General features: G+C 41.1%; 2 protein-coding genes across 7 annotated transcripts in view; both read left to right on the forward strand.

The window, feature by feature from the left end:
• The window catches only part of FAM89A (family with sequence similarity 89 member A), a 78,953-nt gene that overhangs the window by 49,887 nt on the left and 5,101 nt on the right, over positions 1–23,965 (forward strand). The window lies entirely within an intron of this gene.
• Positions 1–23,965, forward strand: part of TTC13 (tetratricopeptide repeat domain 13) — a 71,217-nt gene that overhangs the window by 9,565 nt on the left and 37,687 nt on the right. For all 6 annotated transcript variants that reach the window (XM_079899208.1, XM_079899209.1, XM_079899210.1 and 3 more), the window contains exons 2-4: positions 7,817–7,911; positions 11,766–11,841; positions 15,098–15,168. In XM_079899208.1, the coding sequence (XP_079755334.1) occupies positions 7,817–7,911; positions 11,766–11,841; positions 15,098–15,168 (242 nt within the window). The remainder of the gene's footprint in view (positions 1–7,816; positions 7,912–11,765; positions 11,842–15,097; positions 15,169–23,965) is intronic.

Here is a 23,965-nt window from a genome sequence, read left to right on the forward strand (position 1 = left end):
TTCTGTGAACTGTGGGCATTACGTCTATTCCTCACAGTTGCCCTAAGAGGGTGTGTGGTGGTAGTTATTCCTGTTTTACAGATGAGGCATCTGAGGCTAGGAGAAATTAAAGGACTTGCCCAAAGTCAAACAGCCAGTTGGGCATCTCATCTGAGTCAGTCTGCCACCACGGCCTGTGCTCTGAACCCCTCTGTTACTTTGCTGCAGAACTAATTAATTACATTTGAAGTCAGGGAAAGAGGCGCTTTAAGTAGAAGAGCTGGTTGTTTGAAAATAACTGGTGAAGTTTAGACAATCATCTAGCAAGGGTAATCAAGGAAAACGAGAGGAAACAAGTACAGCTGACCCTTAACCGGCACGGGTTGGAACTGTGCAGGTTCACTTACACAGGGATTTTTTTCAGTAGGAGATACTACAGTGCTTCACAATCTGTGGTTGGTGAATCTTCAGTTGTGCAGCTGCGGATTCGGAGGGCGACCTACAAGTTATACACAGATTTTCAACCGCACGGAGGATTGGCACCCCAAACCCCCATGTTGTTCAAGCGTCAACTGTATTTGCCTTTAGGAATCACTATAACTCTGTATAGCTTTATGACAAAGATGTAGAACAGTTCAAAGAAATAGGTAGCTCTTTAGAAAAAAGGTAAATTATCAAGTTGATTCTCCCTCCGCCTCTTAGTATCTTGTTCCCACCAGGGTCAGCTCTTTTCTTCTCATTAAACTTAAGCTTCCTAAGCTTCCTTAGAGATCCTACCTACATTTCCTGCTTAATCATCTACCATCAGTTAATGATTATCAGATTTATATCTGTAGCTCTTTCTCTGGAATTTCCTAACTACATGCAAGACAGCTTCCTGGTTTAGCATCTCATGAGCAATTGCTTAAACCCAGACTTAGCGCTTTACTTCCCTCTAAAAGCACTCTTCCTCTTAGACTCCCCACTTCAGATACAGGCACTACCCCTCTCTAGCTGCACAAACGGGAAACAGTGCCTCTTTCCTCTTCCTGTGCCCAATTTTCTCAAAGCCCTGTCCTTTTTCCTTCATATCTCCTTCTGTCCCCACTGTCTTTGATCTTTCTTCCTCACCGCTGTGGCCTCTCTCGTTGCGGAGCACAAGCTCTGGACGCGCAGGCTCAGCGGCCATGGCTCACGGGCCTAGCCGCTCCGCGGCACGTGGGATCTTCCCGGACCGGGGCACGAACCCGTGTCCCCTGCATCGGCAGGCGGACTCTCAACCACTGCGCCACCAGGGAAGCCCTCCATGGCATCTTAATACTAAAGAAGAAAGGGAATAAATGAACTGGATACTAAACTTGGGAAACTAGAAGAGGAAATAAAGGAAATTGCAGGGCTAAGAAGACCAAAGCCAGAATAAATGAATTAGAAACAGAGCAACAACGGAATGGATCAATAGACCCAAGAGCTGCTTCTTTAGAAAAGAATAAAATAGATGAATCTGATAAGGCTGACGTGTAAGTAGGGAGCAGATGCAACTGCACGTAATGAATGAGGGGGCATGTGCGCAACTGTAGCGGCCGTTAGAATTTAAGAGACAACAGTGCAGAAACCTCTGCTAATAGGTTAAAAATAAGAAGCAGTAGAGAAATATCCAGGAAGATGATGCAGAAGAAAAAGATGAGATTCTATAATGTGTTTTGAGACTGTTTCTGCAGTAATCACAATGACATTACTTGTATGACCTGAACAAGGAAGAAAACAGACTTTTCCTAATTTCATGGAAATCTGTAGCATTTAAATACAGCTGGTTGGGTTATTATTTGAAAATAACTGAATCCATAGTGAGTTAAATATTTTTAGGTTAAAGAACAAATTTAACCTCCTGTTCCAGACAACTCTAGTTACAACTAGAACAAACTAGTCTTGTATCACAGACCTTACCAAACCAGCAAAAACACTGATGTCAGAATCTGATAAAGTTCGGGGCAGAAAAGAAAGCTATTAACATAGTTATAGAAATCCAAATTAAATATTAGTAAACTGAAGCCAGCAAACAAAAGAATAATCTGCCTTGATCAATTACTTTATTCTAGAAGTACAAAAGATGGTTCAACTTTTTAAGGAATTGCGTTAATCACCTTGATAGGTCAAAGGAGAGAAATGATGATTATCATAAAGAAATATCCAAAATCACTTGATAAATTTCAGCCAGCTTTCCTGATTTAAAATTTTGGGTAAAGCAAAGAATAGGAGAATTCTTCCTTTATATGGTAAAATGCATCGATCTCCACCCTTCCTTTATATGGTAAAATATATCAGTCTCAAAATAGGCACATAGAGCAGCTTCCCACTAGATGTTTGTAAATGTTAAAAGTGTTACTGTCAAAAGTTGAGGAAATTCTGGGTCATCAAATGACATGTTAACGTCAGGACTAAGCAGGAGTGCCTTTTACCACGAGTATTATTGAGCACTTTGGGGAGGTTTTGTCCAGTAAAATAAGATGCTAAGTGAGTATAAATATTAAAAAGATGTAATTGTGTGTAGATGGCACAGTAATTATGTGTAGATGTAATTACGTGTAGATGGCACAGTTATCCAGTGTGTAAATGAAGACATTAATAGAGCTGTTAAAAGTTCAGTAATGTGGACGGATAAAATATTCAGCTCTAGTCAGCTAAGAAGGCAAAAGATTGACAGTATGCTGCATCTCTGCCTGGGCCACTCTCCCGGTCCTGCCAGCCTCCCATGGACCTTCACCTGTGAAGTCCTTAACTTCGCTTAGATCTGCCTTCACTCTTTCATGGCAGGCAGCCAACCAACACCTCCATTGCTTTGCTGGAGGGTGGCCTTTTGCAGATTGCTTAGGCTGTCGGCCTCGTTTTCCTCTTCTTTAAAATGGGGATTGGGGGCTTCCCTGGTGGCGCAGTGGTTGAAAGTCCGCCTGCCGATGCAGGGGACACAGGTTTGTGCCCTGGTCCGGGAGGATCCCACATGCCGCGGAGCGGCTGGGCCCGTGAGCCATGGCCGCTGAGCCTGCGCGTCCGGAGCCTATGCTCCGCAACGGGAGAGGCTGCAACAGTGAGAGGCCCGCGTACCGCCAAAAAAAAAAAAAAAAAAAAAGGGGGATTGGAAGGGTACCTATACATGGTGACTATATCGGTATTGGCTGGCGTTACTCAGTCCTCTGGAAGCTTTTCCTGAGCACACACACCTCTTCTCCCGATTATGCTCTAGGTCATGACTCTTAAACTGTTGCATTCTGACATTTTTTTATGTGGCTCTGATTACTGTCAGGTTCCCCACTGAATGCTATATACAGCACTGGGGTCATTTATGGTTTTGACGACCATTGAGGCTAAGACCGTGACTGGAACATAGTAGATGCTCAACAGATAATAGATTCAACCACCGATGAATCTGTGGTTATCAAGCGATTTTTTTTTTTAAGATCACAACAGACTTGAACGTGTACATCCTGTATAAAAATTATAAAATTCCACATAGGTTAATAAAAGATTAAATTCTGTAAAGAAGTCAAGTGTTTCTCCCCTCCTTAATCTACAATTTTAATGCAATTCTAATAAAAATCATACAGGGCTTTTTGTTTTGGAACCCTAACAAAATGACTGAAGTTTATCTGAAGGAAGAATGTCTATCCAAATAGCCAAGAAATTTTTTTTTAAGAAAAGGTGATGAGGCTTTGCTTTTACATTAACCTGTATGCACTCGTTGTAAGGCTATAGTAATTGAAACAATGATACTGAAGTCAGAATAAACATCATTATAAGGGATTAGAAAGTCTACAAAACAAAACAACAAAATGCAGGTTTATTGTAGAGAATTGAAATTTTATGTCTAAAGTGTTAAATTAAAATGATATCTAATCTCACCAAGTTTAAATTTAAATAATGTAGAAGAAAATGTAATCATATGGTTAAGTGTTTACATTATATTATTAAGTTAAAAGGGCAGCTTACAAAACAATGTAGCTCATTCAGTTCTCACAACCTCATGATAACAATAGTAGCAAACATTTTTTGAGCTCCTTCTTTGTGTCAGAAACTATACCACATGCTTTACTTATATTTCCTTATTTAAATCTCACAACCACCCCTGTGACGTAGATAGTTTATCACTGACCCTGTTTTACAAATGAAGAAACTGAAGATGGAGGAGGCTAAGTCAGTGGCCGAGAGCTGGTAAGCAGTGGCAGAGAACAGGAATTCAAACCCAGCCACCCGATTTCAGAATTATCACTCCTAGTTATACACACCAAAATTTTCATGGTGGTTCTCAACGCATGGTGGTATTCTAAGTGACTTTTAATTACATTCTGTGAGTTTTCTGTATTTTCTACAACGATCGTGAATAACTACTATAATTTTTTAGAAATAAATGTCCATGTAGAGATTGAAGAGTCATCTGTCAGAGCTATTGCAGAAGGTAGATGTAAATCGTCTCAAAGATTCCTTTAAAAAAAGGAGTCTAGAAACAGATCCCAGTGACTATAATGTGTTATAAAGGTGGCATTCAAATTGATAATTTCATAAGTGGTCCTGAGGTTAGAAAGTAGATAATTAGAAATTCTTCTCTAAATCTTAGGCCAGAATAGATGAGTTACAAATTAGCAAAGGATATAAGCAATTTACAAAAGAGATACAAATGGCCAATAAACCAAAAGTTTAATCTTACTAGTACTATTTTCAGATTGGAAAAGATAAAAAGAATGGCACTACTTTGAGCAGAGGGAAATAGTGGTGTTATACACTGTGAATGGAAGTGAAATTATTAAGCATTGAGATGGAAATGGAGCAATATATATGGAAAGTCTTAAAATTGTTTACACCCTTTGCCTCAGCAATTACATATGTTATACTGTAGTTTAATCGCCCAGTTGTGTAAATTTGCAAAAATATAGGTCAAGGATACTCATTGAAAGTGTCTGTATTAAGGAAAAAGAAAGGACATCCTTATTATCCAGTGACAGGGGTATGGTTAAATTCCATGCAATGGAATACTGTGCAACCATTTAAAATTAAATAAATGTTTGGACTTCCCTGGTGGCGCAGTGGTTAAGCATCCACCTGCCAATGCAGGGGACACGGGTTTGAGCCCTCTTCTGGGAAGATCCCACATGCCGCAAGCAATTAAGCCCATGTGCTACAGCTACTGAGCCTGTGCTCTAGAGCCCGCGAGCCACAACTACTGAGGCCACGTGCCGCAACTACTGAAGCCCGCGCGCCTAGGGCCCGTGCTCTGCAACAAGAGAAGCCACCGCAATGAGAAGCCCACGCGCCGCAAGGACGAGAAGCCCCCGCTCGCCGCAACTAGAGAGAAAGCCCGTGCGCAGCAATGAAGACCCAACGCAGCCAAAAATAAAAATATATATTTTTAATTAAAAAAAAAGTACACCTGAAACTAATATTATAAATCAACTATACTTCAATTACAATAAAAAATAAAATTTTGTCGATGTTTATTTATTGAAACTAAAAAGAATTCCATAAAGTGGAGAGGTTGTTAGAAGAGAATACAGCCATGTCTGTGTAGTGCTTTGCACAGTGTTCAACATGTGAGTTCTCAAATGGTACCTTTTTTAAAAGGTAGGGGAGACAGGTTATTGATGAACGTATATCCAGCTGCCTATCAACAAGCATTACTGGTTCTTCATTCTTGTCAGACTAAAGCCTTTCTCTGGGTCCATGACTTCCTAGTCTGACCACTCACCTTTTTTATTTTCCGGCACCGACTCCCTCCTCTAGCTAGGGTGGTCTGCTCACTGCCCCGTTGCATTTGCTTGCCTTTGTGTTTCTGTACACCACTCATTCTGCCTGGAGTATCCATTCCCTTTCTGCCCGCCGGTCTGAAGCCATCCATCCTTTAAACCCCGGTGTGCCTTGTGAGGCTTAACATTCCGGCTTCAGTCACTGCTCCCCACCAGGGCTCTTGGATCCGTCATGTCCTTCTTCCTGTCGTTAGGATACACACATGTGAGAATTCAGCTAAATTGGTTCACGTGGTTTCTTGAACATAATTTTGTGCTCTTTAATGACTGCTGCATTAGAGCATATTTAAAAAAATAAGTTGTTGAGGCAAAATTCACATAATGTTGGGCTTCTCTGGTGGCGCAGTGGTTGAGAGTCTGCCTGCCGATGCAGGGGACACGGGTTCGTGCCCTGGTCCGGGAAGATCCCACATGTCGCGGAGCGGCTGGGCCCGTGAGCCGTGGCCGCTGAGCCTGCGCGTCCGGAGCCTGTGCTCCGCAACGGGAGAGGCCACAGCAGTGAGAGGCCCGCGTACCGCAAAAAAAAAAAAAAAAAAAAAAAAAAATCACATAATGTAAAATCAACCATGTTCAAGTGAACAGTTCAGTGGCATTTAGTACATTGACCAGGCAGCGCAATTACCTCAAAACATTTCCATCACTCCAGAGTAAACGCCCTTGCCCGTCAGGCAGTTTCTCTCCATTCCCTCCTTCAGCCGCCAAGGTGCATACTGTGTCTGTGGATTTGCCTATTCTGGACATTTCATATAAACGGAATCATACAATATGTGACCTTTTGTGTCTAGTTTCTTTCACTTAGTTTTTGTTTTGGAGGTTCTTCCATGTTGTAATATGTATCAGTACTTCATTCGTGTTTTAAAAAATATTTATTTATTTTTGGCTGCGTTGGGTCTTAGTTGAGACACGTGGGATCTTTCGTTGTGGCACGTGGGTTTTCTCTCTCGAGTTGTGGCACGCAGGCTCCAGAGCGTGTGGGCTCTGTAGTTGCAGCGCGGACTCTCTAGTTGTGCCACACGGGCTCAGTAGTTGCGGCGTGCGGCTTCGTTGCCCCGCGGCATGTGGGATCTTAGTTGCCCAACCAGCGCTCAAACCTGCGTCCCCTGCATTGGAAGGAAGATTCTCAACCACTGGACCACCAGGGAAGTCCCCACTTCATTCATTTTTAAGACTGAATAATATTCCACTATATGTATATACCACAATTTGTTTATTTGTTTTCTGTTGATGGACATTTAGGCTGTTTCCACCTTTTGGTTATTGTAAATAGTGCTGCTGTGAACATGTGCGTATGTGTGCTTGTCTGAGTCCCTGTATTCAGTTCTTTGGGGTACGTACCTAGGAGCGGAATAGCGGGACCAGGTGGTAATTCTATCTTTAACTTTTGGAGGAACCAGCCAACTCTACAGTGGCCACACAGTTTTACATCCCCATCAGCATTGCACAAGGGTTCAATTTCTCTGCCTCCTTGCCAGCACTTGTGATTTCCCGTTAAAAAAAAAAATTATAGCCATCCTAGTGGGTGTGAATTGGTACCTCCTTGTGGTTTGATTTGTATTCATTAGTTAATTATGATGTAGAGCATCTTTTCATGTACTCAGTGGCTGTTTGTATATCTTCGGAGAGTTGCCGGTTCAAGTCCTTTACCCGTTTTTAAAACGGGGTTGTCTTTTTCTTGTTGAATTTGAGGAGTTTTTAGATATTCTGGATACTAGATCCTTAGCACATACCTCTTAACATCAGGTCTTCCTGGCTTGACTTTGTTCCCCTCTTTGTGATTTTTTTTTTTTAACCTCTGGGAAATGCTGCCACATCAGAGGTATCCCATGAAAGGATCTTAACAGCTGTGTTCACTGTTGTGAGGACAAAATCACCGAGGCGTGTGTGAGATACTTGGAAACTATAAAATGTTACCCAGTTGTAGAGGTGGAAGACAGGATGCCCCTTTTAGTGTTTTTTTACACTTGTCCTTGTTTTGATTTTGTGGATTCTTCACACTGCAATTCATAGTTAAGCACCTAAGAGCCATACATCTAAGGTAAGGAGAATAACAAGGACTGTTTGCTTTTCAGAGTCATCCTTTTTGAACTTCCATGACTCCGACTGCGAACCCAAAGGACCACCACCCTGTGACTCTTTGCTTTCTCTCAACACTGAAAAGATTCTGGTATGCATCTTCTATGCCTTCTGTTTTTGTGACCTGAAACATGGTGATACGAGTTCCAAAAGGTAGAGATTGCGTCTGTTTATCAACTAGGAGTTGAGTCCAGTTGCATAAGATAAAGATAGGTCATCTGGTGTTTAGTCACATTGAATTATTATGTCTTATGCATTGGATGGTTGGTCATTCTGGACCTAGGACTCTTTACTTTCAAGTTCCAAGAAATAAAGGAGATCATGGCTGAACCTTATTTCTAGGAGCCTTACGGATTTGAAGGTAGCGTATAATCTTATTTTTCCAGCCTTTGCCTGTGTATCTTTTGTATCTATGTTTTTTTAATCAGTACCAGCTAAGCTGTACCAGAGACCTCTCCATTCCGGGGACGAGCACCTGGCCCCGTGCCACGTAACGTGCATCTACCCATCGTGCTAGCGTGTGTCCCCCTCTGGCCCGGCTGCCTCAACGTGCCAGGGTATTTTTGTTCACACTTAATTCTGTGAGGCTGCTCTTCTTTCAGTGCCCAAGGTTAACAGTTTTTCACCAGGCCTTTTCCTTCAACATCCACATAGATATTGTTGGCTTCTTTTGTTTAAAATTTCCCTTTAGGGATACTCTTTTCTTTTCCAGACAAAGCTCTTCTGCCTTTTCATGTAAGAACTACTCAGTATGGGTAGAAACTGCAAACTAGAGAATGATCAACTGATTTTACTTAACTCATTGCATAGTCGTCAACGTGGTATATGGAAGAACTTTTGAATTAGACTTGTCCCAAACCAGAATGGGCTAATTCGTGAAGTAGTGAGTTGGCCATCACTGAAAACATTTAAATAGAAACTGGATCATCTCCACCTTGGAGAAGTGATTAGATTCTTAGAGTTATTAGGGACCTTCTTGCTGATAGTAATTCAAATATTGCCTACTATTTGCCTTTCCAGTTTAAGATGGTACTAGCTAGTAACCTACGGGAGAAAGCTGATAAGTCTAGGCCTTTTGTTTTCCCTAGGTTGAAAATATGGGAGTTAAACTCTTCATTTATTCATTCATTTTCCAGATATTTATTTTGCACCTATTTTTGTCAAGCGTTGAGCTAAGCAAGTACTTAGCCAGGGAGTGGTGAGCCAGAGAGGCTTGGTCCCAGCACTTAGGGCTCTATAGCTACTAATCAAATAATTATACAAGTAGGCATAGAAGTATAATTGTGCAAATCATATGAAGGAAAAACAAAGGGTCAACATAATCTCCCTTAAGTTAGGGGTATCAGGCAAGACAGCTTTCAGGAACTGAACCATGAGCAGGGACCTGAAAGGTGGATTGGAGTTAGTCTACTAGCAACGTGGGGTTGTGTGTTTAAACTTCCTTGATCATAGCTGCTCCACTCTGTCCACAGAAGATATCTCTAGTTGCAGTATTAGACGTGGGGAAGATTCTTTTTGATCAGGAAATGAATTTGTCCCTACTATACTTTGCCTGCCCACTTCTGTTATAAATTTTATTTCTAATATAATACAAACCCTTTAAAATCAGATATGCTCTTCAGCATATTCTTATTGTTGCTTAGTAAATGATTTCTTCTTCTTATGGGATTTCATTTCTCTTCTCTTCCCATCTTTTTGCACAAAGTCTTGGCAAATGGTGGCCAAGACCTTCGTTGAACACTGGATGAAATGATAAAAAGTTTTTGAAGTATTAAAAGCATTGTTTATAGACCTCTTTCCTTGGCTCTAAGCTATTTATTAAGTAGAAAATGTTTTGCACTTATGTGTTTGTCTGTAAGCAGCTGGTAAACAGGAAGGACTTGTGTCTGGTCACACCTGGATGTATGTACAGTGCTGTGCTGCCCTCACGTGTTGTGGAATCTACCACTTCCTAAAGAAGCCGAATGAGGTTCCCATGTGTGGAAGCTCCCAGCTACAGAGCAAGGCAAGAAAGAGCTGACAGAGTTCCCCTCTAGCCATCAAGGTTTTACTGGAAGAAATAAAGCATAAACATTCCCAAAGCGGTAGAATTTTCAGGTGTTTCATTTGGTTTGGGGTCCTGAATGGGATGAAGCGAGAACTCTGAGTCTCCTGAGATGGGATCCCTTCTGACCTGTGTCTTTTAACTTGTGTTCTAAGTAGAGGTCGCTTATTCTTGACTTGTTTTATAGGCAAACCCAAAACCACTCTGTATCTGAACATCAATCTTGACTTCAAGAGTGTAGGGAATGTAGGTGGAAATACCTGTTACTCTGTTGAGTCAGTGAAGCCCAAGAGACTATGGCTAATGAGTACCAATCATTAGCCAAAGAGCATATCCATCAGTCAGAAGAGTCACCTGTGTAGAATTATTTGGCTGTCATACATGCCTGTAGGCATCTGTACAATGGATTAACAAAAAGAGGAATTCAAATAATTGAGATGTCACTTGGTTCTGATCGTAAAGTTTTGCCAAAAGCGACATCTTTAGTCTTGTATTATCTTAGTTTTTCCTGTCTATGTGTGTGTACAAGTTTTAATCATATCTTAGGTGAATCTGGTATGAAGTTATCATTTTAATGTGTACCCTGTAGGCTAAGCATATCACAACTTAGTGTCGACAGTCCAATCTTCTGGCAAAGTGACAGCTGTTTGCATAATCAGACATGATTTGTCTCCAAAACACAATAGAGCCGTCATTTTGTATGTTGGACCGTTGCTGCCTATAAAATCTTTCCAATTGCTAAACTAACTTACTTAGTTTTTTCCTAGCTTCCGCTTTTGCTTTAGCTTTTCTGCCAAGTGTGCACGTGCGTGTCTGCGTATGCATCAAGTAGTATGGTTATGTTCATCGCCTGCTCTGCGTTATTTAATAGCATGTCTTGTTCCTTGGTCAGGTTTTGCTGGTCCTATTATGGTGTCATCCCTGTACCACCTATAGCTTTTTTTTTTTAAAGATTTTTTTTTGATGTGGACCATTTCTAAAGTCTTTATTGAATTTGTTATAATATTGCTTCTGTTTTATGTTTTTTTTTGGTTTGTTGGCCACGAGGCATGTGGGATCTTAGCTCCCCAACCAGGGATCGAACCTGGGCCCCCTGCATTGGAAGGCGAAGACTTAACCACTGGACCCCCAGGGAAGTCCCAACAAACTGTAGCTCTTACTTCTAAACTATTTTTAAAGTTTAAAAGGCAGTATTCTGGGGGACTTCCCTAGCGGTGCAGTGGTTAAGAATCCACCTGCCAATGCAGGGGCATGGGTTCGAGCCCTGGCCCGGGAAGATCCCACATGCCGCAGAGCAGCTAAGCCCATGCACTACAACTACTGAGCCTGCGCTCTAGAGCCTGCGAGCCACAACTACTGAGCCCGCGAGCCACAACTGCTGAAGCCTGCGCCCCTAGAGCACGTGCTCCGCAACAAGAGAAGCCTCCGCAATGAGAAGCCCAAGCGCTGCAGTGAAGAGTAGGCCCTGCTCGCCGCAACTAGAGAAAGCCTGCGCGCAGCAGCAAAGACTCAACGCAGTCAGAAATCAATAAATTTATTTGAAAAAATATTCTGTTATCAAGCCACTTTGGAGACCAAACACTAGAGTGTGATCTTTGTAACATGATCGATGTCATTGAGTAGTGTGGAGGGAGCTTTGAAACAGCCGGGAAGATTAATCCCCATGAAAGTAGAAAGATAGGTGTTCCCGGAAACCAAAAACCACTAGTGATAAGAAGAGGAAGCAAATCAGTTACAGCACAAATTGTGTCCCTGAAGTACATGATTGATGTGACTTAATGTGAATATTTTCTTGCTTTCATATAAATCAAAGGTAGCTTTAATTCTTTTAAATACAGGTTTCATGGTAAGTTTCTCCTCATCTGCGATGAGCTAAAAATGTATGTTTGTTTTTATTTCAGAGCCAGGCCAAGTCTATTGCCGAACAAAAGAGATTCCCATTTGCTACTGATAATGACAGCACAAATGAAGAGTTAGGTGAGACTTGACTCGGGGGCTGTTCCTGGGATATTTGCCTAGAACTTATGATCAGATGCAGAGCAGGTAGGCAGGATGGTGAGACAGAAAGAGCACAGAGCCTGGCTCTGCCAGCACGAGAGGTTTGATCTTGGGTAGGGAGGGCATTCAACCCTTGTGAGGGTCTCGGTACTATAAGTCATAAAATAAAAGGTCTGGATGGAATCCGTAAGGACTGTTCCACACCTGTGTTTCTATGGATATTAATAATTATGGTAACGAGTTCTTATGAGCTACTAGCATTCATTAGAAGGTTATTTGTGTGCTGTCATCAAATATGAACGATAGAGAAGTAAAAGCAGGAGAGAATCATACTACTTCAGTCTTCTTTGTAATAAAATAGCTAGGTTTGAGTTAATTTTACTGTGGGGCCAATCAGTTATTGTTGGGTCTAAGCATGTGGGTGTAGAAAGTTGAGTTCATTCTAATCTGCAAACGGGTCATGCAGTTTGGCTTGTTCAAGGCGTGTCTTAAAACAGTCTGGTTTCGCCAGTGTCTGATATGCTCTGGGTGTGTCTCCATCAGTGCCTGGTCAGCTCACACTTGAAAGAGTGGAAACAAAATTGAATAGAGGACTGAACACTGCAGCTGGACAGATTTCACATAAGTGCATTCTCCCACATGTTGCCTGGTGGCCCAGAGCACCTGCAGAAATTTTTTTCTGTCTGATTTACACATAACCATTTTATCCTTTCTTCTACCATATGCATTTTATATTAGGACTGAGCACTTCTTGTATTGGCGTCTTCCTTTGTTAGTGCAGATAATTGAGAGTTGGCTATTTTGAAAGTATTAATCACTTTTTGTTTATATTCTTTGAGTGGGCTTTGAGAATTAATTATCCTTTAAGGCATCAGATTTGGTCTCTGTTGTAGTCCTTGGATTCTGTTCAGCCTTATATTCATTTATTAAATAATGAATTAAGAGTCTGACGTGTGCCAGGCCTGTCCTGTGCTCTAAGAATAATCGTAGTACACCCTGGGATAGGATAGGCCCTGAGCTGGCTTAGGAGCTCTTGAACCTCAGTATTTTTTTTTCTTGGAAAAATGACCTCTGTCAACATACATGTTGTGGGGAGATGTGGAATTGCTGGTTATGAACAATTTCAGGGAGATTCCAGCTATCCTAGTTTTTTCTTTATGTCTTTGAACTCCCACAACCAAATTTAGATCCTAGTACGAATAGTTATTTATATTTGTCCAAGATTTAGGTTACTTTTTAATGCATACTTTTGGGTTTTTCTCAAAAAAATATTTACTTTTAGATGGAAATATTTGAGAGCTGCATTTGATTTTATTTGAGTGGAGTTCAGTAGGCTAGCTAAGGACGAAAATTTTCAACATGTTGCCAAGTATAACATTTATCCGCTAAAGCTGTGTTTGTTTTTATGGGTCACTTATTCATTTGTTCATTCAACAGATATTTACTGATTATGGGAAGGTAGATAGGGAATTCTGAAAATTTAGATCTGAAAGGAATCTAAGAAAATTTTCTACAGGCTTGTTAAGCAAGACTCAGAGAGTCATGAGAGCGACTGAGGTCCCTGTGGTGACACAGCCAGCGAGTGGCGGGGCCAGAATCTGAGCCCAGTTCTTGGCTTTCTAAAGTATCTTCCTACACTCAAAAATGCACAAGTTTATGTTTCAGTCCCTGTTCATCCAATCAAGAAATTCAAACCATTTTGCAGTCCAGCCCCGTGCACAGTAGTTTCAGTGCAGCCCAGATTTTTCTCAGGGTAGCGTGTTGGTGAGATGGGTGGGTCCTGGAGCCAGGCAGCCTGTTTCCTTTGTCTCACTGCATGCTGCCTTTGGACAGTTTAAATGCTTCATTTCCGTGTCTGCAAATGGGGATGACAGTTGTACCTACCTCACTGCGATTAAGGAGTAAATGGGTTATAATGCATGTATGTAATTAGGATTCTGCCTGGCACGTATTAAGAGCACTGTACATGGAACTATTATTGTTGTTGTTGTTGTTTTTACTACTAATGCCGCTGACCCCCGCCGAAGAGGTCTCTGGGTATCTCATTGTCTGCTACAACTACCTGAATAGTATCCATGCCCATTATTCTGAATAGGAGTTTGAGCTTAATTATCTTTTCAAAAAAATTAGGATGAAAACAGTCCTCTTTTCACGTTGATGAATGCCCCCCAAAGCTCTTGTATTATTATGATACTCGATGTTTCTGAACTTTACTTTTCTCAGGTTAGTTATAAAGATACTCTAAATCTCTTTCTGCATTTAATGTTTTGACTACTTTTTAGTGTCAAGGAATTTAAACTCTGAATGACATTAAAAGTTTTAGTTCCCCATCTTCTTGAACATGTAATTATGTCCTTGAATTAGAGGGTTGCATAAAGCTTTTTTTGCAAAGAAATATGATCAAAATAGTAGTATATTGAGTTAGGAATACAATTTTTCAGGGATATTTGGGACGTTAGGGAGTTAGGGCAAATATTATAGATAAAAATGTAATCTAGAATATTAAAATGTATTGGTTTTTTTGACAGGTGAAAAAGTTCAGTCTAAGTTGTGCCGTGTTTTAAGAGATATTCATGGCTCTAATTTCAAAATACCACTTACCTAAACAATTTGATTAAAAACTATTTGTGATCTTTAGAGTATATTTTGAGTAGTGTCTTGACTATATTTTGAATAGAAGAGCTAGGGAAAAGACTAGTGGTCTTTTGCAGTGCTGTGGATTATATCTACAGTTAAGCACTATATTAATATATATTAATTGGAGCCTCTGTTTTTGTTCTTACTAGGTAATTGGCAGTAAATTCAGCACCTGCAGGAATCGAGATATGTGATGCTATTGGGGTATTTCTTCTAACTTTCACAGTAAAGTCACATCGCCATGTTATATGGACATTATTCAGGCTTATTACTAGCTCTTTTGTATATATAGATAAGAAACATCGTAAAGACTATTTGGTATTTGAAAGTGAGTGATGGGCTTAGAAAAAGATAATTACTTCTTGTAGGCAGGTGTTTTATAGATGGCTTTAATAATTTAAATCTAGATGGAACTAGAAGACTGATTAGCAAGTGCTGAGTGGTAGGAGAATTCAATTACATCTTACTAACTTCCAGGTTTTCTTTAACTGCTTCTAGTCCTTGGAGCTGCCTTTTAAGATTTGGTAAAGAATTTAGTTACCGATTCCAGTCTGAGATCCTTTATTCGTTCCTTTAATGTTTCTGTATTTTTTCATAGCTATTGCATATGTGTTGATTGGCAGTGGTCTCTATGATGAAGCAATAAGACATTTTTCAACAATGCTTCAGGTAATTTTTCTTCTTAATTATATGATTGCAAGTTTATAGTCATGACAAAAATATGGACTTATGCATAGCTAAAGTGCTGCAATAAAACATGGATTTTAAGATTTTACAAGAAAGTAAAGGAAATCAGCCCTGACTGAGCACTTTCTTAGTGCAGGCCTTGTAACATGCTCTCATTTAATCTTTGCAGTATTACTTTATTTTAAAGGAGGAAAATGCGATCTAAGGAGATCAGGCAATTTGCTTGTAGTCTCCCCACCATCAGGTGGCAGAGGTGAGATTCAAACCAAGTTTCAAAAAGACAAACGTCAGCTTCAGTTCATTTTCCTCTCTACCTTGATATCTCCCATGAGATGTGGACACTGGAAATTCTTGGAGCTACGGATGTTTACTCTCCATGCAGGAGTTGATCTACACGCTTAAGTCCATTCGTGGATTTGTTTCTCACCTTAAAGTATAATTATGAGACTCCTCAGTGGAAGTATTGGGCCTCTATTGATTGATGGCTGTGTTAAAATCCGGTACAGACCAAGTGCTTTCATACGCAAGTGTTAAGAGTTGCATAGGAGACCCGCAATGCAGCCTGACATTGCTGGCTGTGTATCTCAGGTCGTGATTTAACTGTACTCTGGTAGATGCCTGGCCATTATCCATTCTCTGTCCAGGAGGGTCAAGTAGAGTTAGAAATACCCAAGTTCTCATCTACTCTGCTGCTTACTAGCAAGTTATTTAACCACCTGGATTATGGGCATAATAATAACTACCTCCAAAAATATTCTCGTTCAGTTTGAATGAAATATCTTAAAAAGTACTTTACTAGGTGCCTGGCACATAGTAAGTGCTCAGTTAATCTCAGCTATTTGAAGGACCATTCTGGCATGTTCATCTGTGCTAATACAGTAAGAGCCAATAGATAGTTTTCAATCCAGCAGGCAGACTTAATTTTAAAGTATTATTTTTGAAAGTTTTGCTCCGCTTTTGTTTTCTCTTTTTAAACATATGATTAATTCTGTTGACAATTCTATCTTCACTCTCAAATAATCAATAAGATATTTTTATAGTTATTACTTTAAAGTGCTTAGATCCAAGCGGCTATGTGTTTGAGTGGTCATAGGGAATAATATTCTTCAGTGGAGTTTAAAGTACGACGGGTAGATTATAAAGTTTTAAAAATCGCCTTTCTGTTTAGCATTGCAGTATTTAAAAAGGTAAGAAAGCACTTTAACACCCTGGCTTGAAAGGGAGGTTTTGATACCTTTATAGGAGCAAATGTCAGTTAATTTACGGTAGCCAACAGAAGACAACAGTACAGGCTTGCAGACGTATTAGCAATTCATTTAACTTTTTGAAAAATATTGTTATCAGTCTAGCTGAAGGCAAGATAACAACGTTAAAGAAAAAACTTTAAGTAATGAAAAATTTCCTAATTCTGCCACTCTACCATTATTTAAGTTTATGACCTTTTCAAAGTATGCATTTGTTTTTTATAATCTGAACTTATGTACTATTTTGTATTACTTTTTTACTTAATTTTATAAATGTTTTTCAGTCTTTCTCTACAATCATAATTCTAGTGACTCCATAATATCTCTGTTGTCCATTTATTATCGTAAAACATCTTTTCCTTGCAGTCGCATTCAGAAAGTAGATCAGAATTTTTCTCTTTGTGCTAAGAAAAGATATTAATATGTTGAACTTTGATATAACATTTTCATCAATCTGCGTTGGGTTGCTTTCGACTGGTAAATTTTTCTTTGAGAATGTGTGGGTTATAAGGTTGGACTGGTGACTTTGGTGATTCAAGCTACGATGGGGCAGGAATAGAGGATGATGGAGCAGCAGAAAGTTCAAACGCTACGGGCCCGCAGAAGACGAGACTGCGTTGTCATTCATGACACGTCTTTACATGGGAATTCAATGCCTTTGGCTTTCCTGCCGTGCTCTTCTTGGGGATGTCTCTCTTCCCCTTTGTTTCGGTGCTTCCCAGCCTTTTCTGCCTTATAACACATGTGGAAAATCATGACACGCTGGAGTAAGCAGGAGCAAATTTAGAGACATCTAGATAGAGCTTGGTGAAAATCTGTCACATTTTCTTTACGTTATATGACTACGCTAAATGCAAAATACCAAGATTTGACATTAAGTGCTAAAATTCTTTTTGAAAATTTTAATAAGAGACTTGATCCTGCTTTTCTGGACATAACTTTTGCATTTAGGCTTTATGTTTGAAACTGATGCACATAATTCCTGTTTAAGAGCTTTTCATGGATTTCTTCAAATCTTTGATAGCCAATCTCATCAAGAAACTGCACAACCACACGGTAGCAAGTGTCCAAAGATTAGTTATTGCTACTTCTCTAATTGACCAAAACTCCTTTTCTTACCTTGAATCAGAATTTGCATAAATCAGTCTCTTTATATTGTATTTTTAAAGTATGACCATTCTTTAAATCTAACTGCTCTTCCTTTTCTTTTATTGGCAAATGCAGCAATACTGGGTCTTGGCAGTAATGAAACTGAGTTTTACCCCAGCAATACTTTTTCGTATCCAGTATTCAGAATAGTGGTAAAGCGCTTCTTCAAGCATGGAGGGATGCCAGGTTAGGACTCAACTCAGCATCACCAGAGGGTCATTTGTTGTCAGTACATGCTATCAGATGTTCACCTGTTCCTTGCAGGATCTTTCCACATGTGCGACAACTCTTTATTTATTTATTATTTAAAAAAAATTTTTTTGCGGTACGCGGGCCTCTCACTGTTGTGGTCTCTCCCGTTGCGGAGCACAGGCTCCGGACGCGCAGGCTCAGCGGCCATGGCTCACGGGCCCAGCCGCTCCGCGGCATGTGGGATCCTCCCGGATCGGGGCACAAACCCGTGTCCCCTGCATCGGCAGGTGGACCCTCAACCACTGAGCCACCAGGGAAGCCCAACTCTTTATTTTTAAGCCAATAAACATCGTTTAACAAATCTTCAGTGATAACTGTTCACAGATAAGCTTTTCCAGTTTTTTTTAGCTTGTTTATCTCCCGACAAAGTGTTTCTCTTGGACAGCCCGCGGACTCAGGGTGAAGCAGGAGTGCATAGAATCGGACTTCATTCATAGAAAGCCGAAGACAGATGGGGCCATGGGGGCTAGGATTTTATTATAGTCACCATTTATATAAGATCATTTAATGTGAAATTTGGATCTATGCATGAGGGCCACTCATATTCCAGAGTGACCTTTTGATGTAAAGCTTTTATACTTTCTTGTGGTCTCAGCTCCAGCATCAGAGAACAAACTTAAGGGCTATTTCCGTAATCTTTGTTGTTTCAAACTGTTCCTTTGAATATTTATCCAAGTATGGGGTGTTTGGCACGTCTATAAAGGAATACAGTGTTCCTTGAGCATCAAGGTTTCCAACAGAGCACAATTTCAAGACTTAATAGATCTGTCCGTCTTCATTGGAACCTCTTGATTTTAAAAGTGTATCAGTCAGTATTGTCTCCACGTCAGTGTCCTTGTGTCACTTCCACATGTGTCAGCACCTCCATCATAGCGTTCTTGAAAGTGGAACCCTTTCCTGTTGTCTGTGCTGCTTTGATGCTCATGCAGGGCTGGGTGACGTAAGTGCTGTGACAATGTTATGAGGCAGTTGGCCTTTGCTGTTAGTCGTGTGACCTTGAGCTCATCTGATTCTGATCTGATTCTGGCGGAATTGAATTCATGAAAGAACTTTGCATTAGCAGACAAAGTGTAAAACATTCCTCTGCACGTGATCTTGTAACCATCTTTTATGTACATATGTATGTGCGCCTGCCGCTTACACAGAACTTAATCCTTGCTACATTGCTGTGCGGTGACGTTTTTGACTTATTCGTTTGTCTTTAATCCAGTGACTTTCGAGTTTTAACAAAAAGCCAGCCTTGTGGTGGAAAAATAAATATTTGTAAATTTTAAAATCACTATGTAAATAATATAATGAAGATGGTAAATTAGACTTTTATGTGTTTAAAAAAATTGATTCTTTTGAGAATTGAGACATTTAAGTGGACATGATCCAGTAAGATAACAGTCTTATTATACCATGATTTTGTATTTGCATAAAGTGAGTGATATTGGACGATTGAAATATTAGTTTAATTTAATTCATTTAAAATTCTGAAAACCTTATAAAGTGTAAATATTATTAGACTTGTGTATTCAAAAATACTTTGAAATGATATTCTGAGCTCAATTAGTTTTTAGAAATAAGCATTGTTTTTTATTTGAAACAATAATTCATTGTGACATTTCATAAAGAAAGAGTTTTGACTTGTTAACATCCAAAGCCAGTGATAAAGTAATAAAGTTGTATCAATCAAAAAAAGCAATAAAATCTACTATTTAAATTTAGGAACCTGTAATACTAGGCTATATCGTGGTGTGGTAACAGCCACAATAATTATAGATCCTTCTATGCTGTCGAAAAGAAATTCTAAGAAGAACGTGTAAGTTGAATACTAGAGAAAACAAACGTGCATCTGTAACGTATTTAGGTTTTCTCCATGCGACTGACTCTTCAGAATTTTCTTGCAACCGCACAGAAGGATGTTTAGTTATTGCGGTAGTTATCATAGTTATAGTCTAGTCTTACGGGTTCCAAATCGACTGCCTGCTCTCCCCTGATCCCACCAGACCCTCCCCAGCCACAACTGAAAAAGAATTCCTGCTCGTATCCTAGTGTCGCCAAGCTCAATGAATGGCACAGGGTTGTGTGAGGCTACATGTTCCACACACATGTGTGCCACTTACTTCATCACCAGCTCTGTCTGTGTGCCTCCTAAGTATCTCCTTTGTCCATCTGCTACTCCCGGCTCTGTTCAAACCACGGCTGAGCCACTTCCACCTGCCAGATGACAGATGGGGCTCTCGGTTCCTGGCTTCTCTCCTCACACCCTCCACACACACTCACATGTACATACCATACAAACATGTACTTTAAACACACATATACTTTGCTGCTACTTTTAGGTTAGAGATAAAAATCCTTAGTGAGGTCCCTACCTGCCTCTCCAACCTCAACTTGGAGATGCCGTGTTCCCCGCGTCCCTCTGAGCCTTTGTACCGTCTGCCCCTGCTGCCTGGACCAGTCATTCTGGGATTCCCCCATCCTCTACAGATCTCAGCCCAGGTATCGCTTCCGTAGGAAATCCTTCCTAACCTTGTTTAAGTCTTTATACGTTTTCTAAAAGCACCATTTATCACTCTAGCATTTACTGAAGGTGTAACTTTACATTTATGTCTGTGATTCTTTGGCTGTGCTCCAAGAAGGCAAGAATCTTTTTTGCCTCCTGTGTTGGTTCTCGCTTACTATGGTATTCATAGCACATGGGCCGGGACATGGCTCATAGCTGGCCCTGAGTAAATATTTGTTGAATGAATGACTCACATCCATATGACATACAGTGGAACAGAGGAGAGGGGCGTATCTTATTTTCCAGGGGCATCTGGAAGGCGTCAGAAGAGAGGGTTCAAGGATTGAAGGACTTTCTTGGGCACAGAGGCCGTGGGTGGGTGTTTCAGGCAGACGAGAGCATTTGCAAATGCCCCGAGCTTGGGAGACCCTGTTGTATCTAGGGAACTATCAAGTAATGCCAATTATTATTATTTTTTTTTTTAAGATTTTTTTTTTTGATGTGGACCATTTTTTAAAAGTCTTCATTGAATTTGTTACAATACTACTTCTGTTTGATGTTTTGGTTTTTTGGCCGTGAGACATGTGGGATCTTAGCTCCCCAACCAGGTATGGAACCCACAGCCCCTGCATTGGAAGGCGAAGTCTTAACCACTGGACCACCAGGGAAGTCCCATTAAGCCAATTTTTTTTTTTTTTTTTTTTTTTTTTTGCGGTACGCGGGCCTCTCACTGTTGTGGCCTCTCCCGTTGCGGAGCACAGGCTCCGGACGCGCAGGCTCAGCGGCCATGGCTCACGGGCCCAGCCGCTCCGCGGCACGTGGGATCTCCCTGGACCGGGGCACGAACCCGTGTCCCCTGCATCAGCAGGCGGGCTCTCAGCCACTGCGCCACCAGGGAAGTCCCCATGCAGCCAATTTTTAGAGTATGAATTGTGAGTGGGCAGAGGAAGGAGGTGAACAGAGAGGCAGGAAAATGATCAGTACTTTTTGCAAAGGCATTTAGATGTTACCTCGCTGTTTTTTAAATTATGAGGCGCTACCCTTTAGTGGGCCCTGAAATTAATTGGTGAGTCAAGACTAGCATTTTTTTAATGAAATATACCAGACGAGGAAGTACCAGATTACACTGTGTGTAGTAAGGCTCTTGATGTGACGTTAGTGAAACTTGTTTCTGATGTGTTTGTGTGTATGTTTATGTATATACGTACGAGTGTACTGGGTTACGGTGTAAAATGTATTTCTTACTGTGGATGAGAGTGAAAATGTTCGAATTTTGCTAGTGTAGGTGCTGGGGGGCAGTGAACAGTCTCCGCCACGGGAGTGTCACGATCACCCTGAGGCGGCTTACTGTGGGCCTGGAGACTGGATGGGAAGAAACAGGAGCGCGCTTAAGGCCATTGCAGTAGCCAGGTGAGAGGGGAAGGCTGCAAACTGGACAGTGGCTGATCGATCAGCAGGTGAAAGCACCGGGATATCTTGAGTAGATATGTTGGCTGGGGACATGAGGACGACTCCCAGGTGGCTGGAGTGGCCACTGGGTGTATGGAGATGTCCGTCACGCAAGTAGAATAACTCGTTATTTAAATGCACTTTTTTCTAACTAACCTCCTGTCATCTGGTATAAAATTTTCCTCAGTTGAGGAGAAAAGCTTCTCTGAAAGTGGGGTTTCCTCTCCCTGGAGGCCTGTCATCAGCAGGTGTGAGCTGCGTGGGCTCACCAGCCCCACCCAGCCTGGCCGAGGTGCTGCTCTGTTGACTGTTCTGTCTTCTGGCAGGTGCCGTTGCTAGGGAAAAACGTGAAGACCGTCTGACTTTGATTCCTCAGTGGGGAACTCTTTTTCCTGCTTCTCCTCACCCTCTGTACCTGTATCCCTCTCTCAAACTACTTGCTCTGCCTTTCTTTAAGCCAGGAGGAATATTTATGTGTTATTTATTTATTATTTTTTAATTTTTATTTTTGGCTGCGTTGGGTCTTCGTTGCTGCGCATAGGCTTTCCCTAGTTGCAGCGAGCTGGGGCTACTCTTCATTGCGGTGCGTGGGCTTCTCAGTGCGGTGGCTTCTCTTGTGCAGAGCGCGGGCTCTAGGAGCGCGGGTTTCAGTAGTTGCAGCATGCGGGCTCAGTAGTTGCGGCACATGGGCTCTAGAGCTCAGGTTCAGTAGTTGTGGTGCACGGGATTATTTGCTCTGCGGCACGTGGGATCTCCCCGGACCAGGGCTCGAACCTGTGTCCCCTGCATTAGCAGGCGGATTCTTAACCACTGCACCACCAGGGAAGTCTCCAGAGGAATATTTAAATGTTTAGTGTTATCTCTGGGTGACAGGATTGTAGGATGCCTTTTACCTTATTTTTTGAGCTTTTCTTCATCTCCTAAATTTTCTATAATTTATAATAAATTTTCTCTTTATTTAAATATGATACTTTCAGTTGACAGTAAAGTTTTCTATTATTTTCTGTAATATGTCTCACTTAACACATTTTTTTTCTGATTATAACTGTATGTGTGTTTGTTTTAAACAATTAAAAGGAATGCATCAGTGTATTAAGCAGAATAGGAAGATACCTAGTAATCCCACTCTCTAGAGAAAACTACTGTTAGAGCTTTTTTTCTATGCATCTACTGGCCCACCTAATCCTATATAAATATTATTTATAAGAGGTGACTACCATTCCTCTCTCGTTCTGTAACTCATACTTTTTCCCATTTAGCAAATAGCATGGACAACCTTTCATGTCAGTTACACATACGTTATGAATCAGAAATCCAAAACTCTCTGGGAGCCAGAGAAACACATTAAATGAGCAAAGTGAATTGATTAGTGTAGAGACCATGGGTGGGCTCATGGTAAGCTGGTGAGCACACACCCTTCATCGCAATAGGCAGCCGGTGCCTATGTTTTTGTCACGTTCTCGCGTTCCCATGCCCGAATGTGGGTCTGTCATTGTTGGATTTTTTTATTTTCCAAGAGAAGCTAGAAATCTGTAATTATTTACTTGAATTTTTCCAATTTTCCATATACCATGAGGCCCGTCTGCTGGCTGGGCTGTAGGCAGTGATGCACCCACTTGCTGCCTGAGGTGATGTACCTGATTCTGTTTATATAGTAGCCTTTTTTTGTTTTTCAGTGCATAGCATCTTATCCTTTATTTTTTCGCACTTTCTCATCATTGAAGTTGATGTGTCTTTTTCGGCAATACCCGCAGACACCCGATCTCAGATTTGAAACTGATAATAGATTAGCCTCTAAAATAGCTCATCTGCTGTAGCCCTGCCAGGTTCTTCCTTCAGGACCTTATAGCCAGAGGCTGTGTACTCTTCTTTCTTAAATATGCAGGGAAGCATTCAGAGAAGAGGCTAAGAATTACACAGGTTAGATGCAGACGGGAGTTCACGCCACTGCCCCACGTGTAGGGACTTGATGGCGGGGGCAACAGACGCCCTGTCCTTGGGCCTGAGAGGCGTTGCATCCAGTCCACATGGGAGCAGGTTGCAGAAAGGGTCTGGTTCTCACTCTGACCCCTTAGAATAAAGGACTGTATTAATCCCCAACAGTCTGTGGAGTCGACTCACCTCTTCCTCCTTGTTGTGCTGGCTCCGACGGGTTCTCTCCTTTTCAGATGATTTCATGACTCCCTGAAAGCAG

Source organism: Stenella coeruleoalba, assembly GCF_951394435.1.
Source record: "Stenella coeruleoalba genome assembly, chromosome: 16".
Classification (NCBI taxonomy): Eukaryota; Metazoa; Chordata; class Mammalia; order Artiodactyla; family Delphinidae; genus Stenella; species Stenella coeruleoalba.